The sequence below is a fragment of the Berghia stephanieae genome, chromosome 2 (assembly GCF_034508935.2).
Source record: "Berghia stephanieae isolate SIO BIC M18660-M18661 chromosome 2, UCSD_Bste_1.3, whole genome shotgun sequence".
Taxonomy (NCBI): Eukaryota; Metazoa; Mollusca; class Gastropoda; order Nudibranchia; family Aeolidiidae; genus Berghia; species Berghia stephanieae.
In genome coordinates this window covers 21,585,380-21,594,250 of record NC_088361.1, presented here as the reverse complement: position 1 = coordinate 21,594,250, position 8,871 = coordinate 21,585,380, and the positions used below count along the sequence as shown (strand labels likewise).

The 8,871-nt window shown below is 31.9% G+C and overlaps 1 protein-coding gene across 5 annotated transcripts in view; it reads right to left on the bottom strand.

Moving 5' to 3' along the window:
• Positions 1–1,397: 1,397 nt before the first annotated feature.
• The window catches only part of LOC144964486 (sterol O-acyltransferase 1-like), a 51,198-nt gene continuing 43,724 nt past the window's right edge, over positions 1,398–8,871 (bottom strand). For 3 of the 5 annotated variants that reach the window (XM_078898854.1, XM_078898853.1, XM_078898852.1), the window contains one exon: positions 1,398–1,995. In XM_078898854.1, the coding sequence (XP_078754980.1) occupies positions 1,936–1,995 (60 nt within the window). In that variant the 3' untranslated portion in view covers positions 1,398–1,935. The remainder of the gene's footprint in view (positions 1,996–8,871) is intronic. The other 2 variants (XM_078898856.1, XM_078898855.1) reach the window with 1 other exon arrangement.

Genomic DNA, 8,871 nt, shown 5'->3' with positions numbered 1-8,871 from the left:
TCATCCCCTAAAAATTACGAATTTTTAACATTTTCAAGTTGGCAGGTCTGGTTTTGGTGTCCTTTCTGTTCAACACTAAAAACTTCGGTACTGCCAACCTTTACCCATGTAAATGTGTACAATGGAGAGTCAAAATGAGTAAGATTTTGAACAAATGCGTACAAACCTGAAAATATCATAATTGATGTTTATATTTATGAATAAACTTACTCTTGAAAGATGATATAAATAGTATCGACTTCCAGAATTAATGTATAAATCAGATGACCCAGCCTGAACTCCCTACACGAACTTCCAGGTCATGTAATAAGTCAAAGTGTTTTAATACACTAAAAGAGTGTATGACTTTAAAAAACTGTTTAAACTATAAAAATCAAACAATGCAGAAGATCTTCAGCCGAAAGCAAACTATGAATGAAATTGCGTAAGAATGCTCATTTTTATAGTAAGGTTGGCACCACTGTAACACTCATTATTCTTATAGCCAGATATTTTCCACCCTTTGGTAGTTATTAACTTTGAATTGGATTAAAATGCTTTTACTCCTGATATCAAATAGTAATAATAATAATAATAATAATAATAATAATAATAATAATAATAATAATAATAATAATAATAATAATAACAATAATAATACTAATAATAATAATGATAATAATAATAATAATAAAATTACGTTTGTATAACCTAGCATCGATATCCATTGTGAAAATGATGCAGGGCTGTTCAATTCAGTTGACATCACAAGAACACAACTGCACAAATTTGTTCAATAATCTCATGCATGTTATAGGTAGTCAATATGATTTAATGCAAGGCAGAATTACAATAATGGATCGTCTTTAAATAAATCCCTTTAAGAGAAATTTCATGAACACCTAAAATGAGACTTAAACCTCTCTCTCTCCCCCCCCCCTTTCCCCCAGATCCTCACCCCATGTAAAGCTTTGTATAAAAATTGGTACAAACAACTTGTGCAATGGTTTTTTATTAAATGGCATACAATAAGAAAATGAACAGACATGAAAATTAAAGCTACTATTCTTCTTTATAAAAAAAAAAAACCCAAAAACTGTTTAAAAAAAAAACAAACAAAAAACAGTTGTCTCTTATACGAATCAGGTTTGGCAACCCGACAACTATTTGTTTCCTTTGGTTAAAAGTTGATTTTAAAAAAAGACGGCTTAACCAATACCACTTCACTTGGTAAACTGGTCATATCTAATTTTAAATGATTCAATTCACATCTTTCAATAGAAAGAAAAAGAAAAAAAAGGAAAACGTCGGTATCAAAATGTATTTAACTTGAGGTTTTAAAAGCCCATAAACATGTCTAAATGATTGAAATGTAATGAATTGTAATAATTTACACAAAAGTTGAATGCATAAAAGGATTTTCTTTTTCTCCATAAGTCAAGCCTATAATATATTATATTATTTGAGATCAAAGACATTTATTTTATTTTTTTAATAACAACAAACCAACGAGCCAAATGTTCACCATCAACAATATTAAATGCTCTATCAACCAACCTGTTAACAGTTAACAGCACTGGTTAAAATCAGGTGCTGAATTTAGTTTTTCCTCTATTCATGAATGGAACACGTCATTTTGTGATTCTAACACTAAAGTGACATCACTGCTAAATTAAATCAAGGTGTTTTGAAGAAAACACTTGTGACATCCGATTTACAACAAAGAAAGATCTCACATGTAAAAATCAAACCAAAACAAAAAATAATACCATAAAACAAAAAAGAAAAAAAATCCAACCCCCCCCCCCCCCAAAAAAAAAAAACAAACGAACAAACAAACAAACAAAAAATGCCCCTGTTTAAACAAAAACAAACCCATGCCACATTTAGATTGTCTCCATCGGGAATTCGTTTAGAATTAGACAGCTGCCCAAATTGGTGTCGGTACAAAAGATATTAGGAGGAAGGGACGTCACAAGTCCAGGATCTTGGAATCAAATAGTCCAGAAAATTCTCCTGCAAAAAAAAAAAAAAAAACCAAAAAACAAACACTTTAAAACATGTACATAAAAAAAAAAAATGAGGTAAATTAAATTTAAATTGTTTTTTTTTTTTTATCGTCCCCGAAAACTGATTTGGCTTTGAGAATTTAACAGTTCTAGTTTTCTGGGGTGTTCATGTAAATAGCCAAACACTAATAAGGAAAACTGAGGCCAGATCTGAAGGGCCCTAATGGCAAAGTCATCTCTCATATCTCCTCTACGACCACCCCAGTCAGGAGAATGACTGCTGCCTTAAGGAAAAAGACTGTATCTTTACTTGGAATTGAGCTTTATATAGCGCAATATCCACTGAAATGTGCTCAAAGCACTTTACAAGGGGTCCCTGGTCAACAGCAACATTTAACATGTAGGACGGGACATGATGCCTGTTAGGCGATATTACAATTTTTCGGACATGGACAACGCTGTTAACGGCCAGGTACTCATTTTACACCTGAGTACGGTGAGAGAATGTGAGTAAAGAGCCTTTTCCAAGGACTCAACTATGCGCCGAGCGTGAGACTCGAACCCAGGACCTTCCGATCCGAAAGCGAGTGTCATACCACTAGACCACATAGCCGCACAATATAATAATAATAATGGAATAAGAGGCCACATTCGGTCTTTTTCCTTAAGGCGGCAGATGAGATGATGTGAGGTAAGGAGGTGAGTTGTTCTGGGTGAACTGTTCTTGTTTTTGTTTTTAAGTGTTTTACGGCGCTTGCAACACATTTAGCTCATATCAGCGCCAGTACAAAGGAAGAAAATGGGATAGTAAAAAGTTTTGGAATTAAAATTAAAGCACCCAAGAAAAAGTAAGACAAAGGGGAACTGGGAACAAATAGGGATCAGATGTAGATTCAAAGAGCATACCACCAATATACTTAGTTTGAGATCACCTATAAGTCTCAACCGGACAAAAGCACAAGATCCAACAAAGAGGAAAACACTCAAATGCTTAAATTATACATTCAAAATAACAAATATAATAATACATAACAAAGAGATGATTTACAAGGAAAAAAATATCATCTCCCAAAACAATACCGGTAACTATGCATTTGACTGTTTCCCTCCCAGCCAGGAATCCGGCCAGGTCCAGGACAAACCCAAGTAATCTCATTCCAAGACAAAGACAGAAAGCAAGTTGGAAAACAGATATAGGGGGACAGAAGACACAGCAAGTACCTCCCTGCCCGTTATGGGAGCTGGGTGAACTATAACACCCGTCACCCTCTGGTTTTGCATGTGATTGTTATCAGCGCAGACATCTGTAACACACCATGAATACAGCTCAACAGCATTGCAAGATATAAGCAGTCATTACAACAATTAGCATTATGGGTCAAAAAGCACAAAACTCTTGATTCATTTTAAAAGCCTAAGGTTTTTAATGATATGGTGATATACTTGTTTTATGTATGTGAACTTATAACTACAAAAATCTATTCTTTAAAACAAATAGGGTTGAGGGTTAAAATTATCCTGGACACCTTGTGTTGAATTTTTGCTGAAGTGCGCAGAATTACTGGCAAATAAATCTAAAAATTATAAAATTAATTTTTACAGATTGATATACAAGTAACTTGCAAAACTTTTTAGAAAATTAAGGGCAATTCTATCATCTGTTGATTCAAATGATTATATAGAAAATATGACACGGCATAATGATCGGTCATTCATTTGATCTTGGGAATCATCATTTAGCCGCCCTGATGGCAGATTTATTTTAAGATATCATTCTCATACTTAAAGTTATCATTCTCATACTTAAAGTTATCATTCTCACAATTTAAGATATCATTCTCACAATTTAAGATATCATTCTCATACTTAAAGTTATCACTCTCACAATTTAAGATATCATTCTCACAATTTAAGATATCATTCTCACAATTTAAGATATCATTCTCACAATTTAAGATATCATTCTCACAATTTAAGATATCATTCTCACACTTTTAAGATATCATTCTCATACTTAAAGTTATCATTCTCACACTTTTAAGATATCATTCTCATACTTAAAGTTATCATTCTCACAATTTAAGATATCATTCTCATACTTAAAGTTATCATTCTCACAATTTAAGATATCATTCTCACAATTTAAGATATCATTCTCACAATTTAAGAAATCATTCTCACAATTTAAGATATCATTCTCACAATTTAAGATATCATTCTCACAATTTAAGATATCATTCTCACAATTTAAGATATCATTCTCATACTTAAAGTTATCATTCTCACAATTTAAGATATCATTCTCATACTTAAAGTTATCATTCTCACAATTTAAGATATCATTCTCATACTTAAAGTTATCATTCTCACAATTTAAGATATCATTCTCATACTTAAAGTTATCATTCTCACAATTTAAGATATCATTCTCATACTTAAAGTTATCATTCTCACAATTTAAGATATCATTCTCATACTTAAAGTTATCATTCTCATACTTAAAGTTATCATTCTCACAATTTAAGATATCATTCTCACAATTTAAGATATCATTCTCATACTTAAAGTTATCATTCTCACACTTTTAAGATATCATTCTCATACTTAAAGTTATCATTCTCACACTTTTAAGATATCATTCTCATACTTAAAGTTATCATTCTCACACTTTTAAGATATCATTCTCATACTTAAAGTTATCATTCTCACACTTTTAAGATATCATTCTCATACTTAAAGTTATCATTCTCACACTTTTAAGATATCATTCTCATACTTAAAGTTATCATTCTCACACTTTTAAGATATCATTCTCATACTTAAAGTTATCATTCTCACACTTTTAAGATATCATTCTCATACTTAAAGTTATCATTCTCACACTTTTAAGATATCATTCTCATACTTAAAGTTATCATTCTCACACTTTTAAGATATCATTCTCATACTTAAAGTTATCATTCTCACACTTTTAAGATATCATTCTCATACTTAAAGTTATCATTCTCACACTTTTAAGATATCATTCTCATACTTAAAGTTATCATTCTCACACTTTTAAGATATCATTCTCATACTTAAAGTTATCATTCTCACACTTTTAAGATATCATTCTCATACTTAAAGTTATCATTCTCACACTTTTAAGATATCATTCTCATACTTAAAGTTATCATTCTCACACTTTTAAGATATCATTCTCATAAATTAAGATTTCATACTCACACTTTAGACATTATTCTCACACTTTTAAGATATCATTCTCGTACTTTAAGATATCATTCTCATATGTTAAGGTAAAAGATAAAGTTGAATAAAGTGCAATAAAGTAAATTTAATTTTATGCATTGGTTTTGACCATATTGATTCTTTCAACTGAACACTGACTACAATATCAAAATTCAACACCACTTAATCAAGTCCCTTCTTCTTTTCAAACTTTCAAATTGATTTTGCTACAATTCCAGCAAAATAATATTACCGATACCAGACATGCCAAATTGAAAACTTCAAATTTAGTTATTTTTATGTCAATTTTTAGTAATTTGACAAGGAAATTCGTAATTTCTGAAATTGTGTATGACCAATCACAATATTATTATTATTATTATTATCATTATTATAGTAGTAGTAGTAGTATAGTAGTAGTAGTAGTTCTTCTTCTTCTTCTTCTTCTTCTTCTTCTTCTTCTTCTTCTTCTTCTTCTTCTTCTTATTATTATTATTATTATTATTATTATTATTATTATTATTATTATTATTAAGTATTACTAAGAATTAAAAATTCGTAATTTTCCATAAAATTTAGTATTTGGCCATGAAATTTGTCTAAAATTTGTAAAATTACGAAAAATTCGTAAGATACGACTAAATTGATCCAATGCATACAAGATTCACATGAATTGAATGCTGAAATTGGAAATAAAATCATCATTAAAAGTCTTAACATATAACAAAAAATCCATTCTAATAAAAAAAATTCTGAAGCGAATAGGGAATAAAATTGTGATGTCAAAATTCTGGTTCCAATCTCATTGGAAGTGTAAACCCAGTCTTCCAGATGACTGGAATACATACCTCGTGCAACTGATCTTCTGGTTTCTATGTAATAGCATCTTGTTTTCTAGTCTAGAGAAATACTTGTCATCAGTAAAGGTCATCCATCCTTATTCTTTGAGGTCCTATAATCCTAAGAATTTGCCAATTCTATACATCCTGCTACTAAAATAGTTGTGCCACCTTATGATTCAATATATAACCTATTCATTGTTCACTATTCACTCCATGAATGAGGACTCCACACGAGGACTGGTTACACACTACCAATGAGTTTTGAACTGGAAGAGTAAAGGGTGTGACGTCACGACTTCTCTGCTCTATAGGAGTCAGGATAAGGATTATTGTCTAGCAAGCATTTAGGAGAGAGAGGTTGGAGTAATCAAAAAGGTCATCACAGCAAACTTTAGCAGGCTGAAAGGGGTTTGATAAACTCTCATCGCAATGGGAGAGAACAAGTAACAGGCAGTCTGCTTCGACTGCTGGGGTGGGATTGGGGGAAAAAAGGACGAATCCAAAAAAAGGGAGTTGAGCAATCTGGCTGGTGACAATATAACAGCCCTGACTATATTTCTGCATGAGGCAGAAATATTTTAAACCATACATAAACAAATGGTAGAAAAATATACTTTATCCAAAGGGTATTTTGTAAGCAAAAAAAAAAAAAAGAAAAGAAATAACAGTTGGCAGGTTTTCATTGCATGGAGAAAAAAAAAGTGAGTCAATGTAAGCTAAAGCAACAAAGAAAAATCAAACAAAACAAATTGACAATTAAGTATAAGACAAAACTATGTAACCGTGAACACCATTCACACATCTTATTCTTGCATTATAAGCAGTTGCTATTGTCTGTTTCACACTATAGAAAACGGGATTAACTCCAGCTCTGAAGGACTACTAATACTACTACAGCACTGCCCCCAAAAATGTCTGATGTCGAAAAAGGACTTGTCCTAGGAATTGGCCCTGGATACCAATGTAAAAAAAAAAAAGACTTGTTCCAGGAACTGCACCCGACACCAAGCTCGAAAAATGGATCAGTTCTAGGAACCAGAGCCAGTCCTTGTAGATCTAGAAGGACAGGAGACTATGTTGGATAACTGGCAGTAGAGTTTTAGCTATTTGACATGTTTATTATTGTGCTGGATTATGAAATGGCGCTTAGAGTCTGGTGTCTCGGAGTTATAGCGCTATACAAGTTTTCAGCATTATTTTTATGATTATTATTATGAAATATCATTTAATTCAGTTCAGTAACTTTTATATTCTTTACTCATATCATCATGGATGGATAACATACATATTTAACATCTCTTCCCCCCCCCCTCTCTCTCTCTCTCTCTCTCTCTCTCTCTCTCTCTCTCTCTCTCTCTCTCTCTCTCTCTCTCTCATCAAACATTCTGGGCATTTTTGAACCGGTGAACTAATTTTATTTATTCAATTACACAAAATAAAAAACATTCGCTTTAAAACGAACAAAATAAATTATTTCTGTACTCTCATTTCTTCTTCTCAAGGCAAAGGCCTTCCATTAATACCAAAAAACAAGCGTTAAAAATGTCATAATTTTGCAGGACGGAGCAAAATATTTTCAATATATTGTAGCGGCAATAATAATCCAAGGAAAGGAAAGGAATAACGATCCGTACTAGAAGAACTACTTACAAAGATTGGCTGAGGAGTATCAAGAACAAAATGACAAAAAAAAAAACAAAAAACAAATCAAGGAAAAAAGCAAAATAAAACAAAGCAAACAATTTTGAAAACCCAAATCCCCCCCCCCCCCCCCAAAAAAAAAATAAAATAAAAAAAAATAGAAAAAATAAAAACCCAACATCTCTCTCCCTCTTCCCGAAATAGAAAAGAAAAAACCCACCCAACTCAATCAACTAATTTAAAAAAAAACAAAAACAAAAGTGATTTTGTGAAAAAAAGAAATTAATCCAAGTCATTTTCTTCAGAGCCCCAACACTTCTTTTGAAAAACAATGTCAGTATTGGATATGACACACACACACACACACCAATTTTTCAGAGCCAAAATTGGCAGATCCAGACTTTTTCTTGAGATTTTCTTGACCCTTTAGATTGTGATGAAACGAGCAAGCTGATGTTGACACTGTGCAGAACTTGTATTTATTCAGTTTTAATTGGCACACAAACACACCAATTTTTGCAGCACCAAAATTGCCCGATTTGGACTTTTCCTTGAGATAAAGTTTGCTTGACAAAAATTTTCAAAGGAAAATTAGCGAAAATGGAATTTTGTGTTAGCTTTAGTGTAAGCAATAGATAAAGGCCTTGTGCACCAGCTGATACGAAGTGGATGGGTTACGAGTAAGCAATAGATATATGACAGAATTTAATTACACTAGATCAGTTCTAATAAAGCATTTTAAAGATATTTTCTTTTCCTTTTCAGGTTATCGTGAAATGGGGTGACTAAGGCCAATTTGGGTTACTAAGACCAGCCCCCCCCCCCTTTCTGCAGATTTAAAATTATTAAACAAATATAAAATGTACATCATTTGATCGATTTCTCCCTTCCCCAAACTTTAAAAATGAATAATCGGACAGGTCTAACACCATTTTGTTATCATATATTTTGACATTGAAATAACCAGTCCGATTCTCTATTTCTAAAAACTCAATTCCACAGTAATACAGATTATTTGTTTGGAAATAAAGACTTAAGAATTAAGATTTTAAAAAGCCAGTTTAACAGTTTTATCCGGGAAAAAAAGGGGCATCCCTGCAGTAAAAATAGCTGAATTCTAAAATGACAAGGCATGCAGAAATGGTTTTGGAATGTACGTTTTCTATTGTATT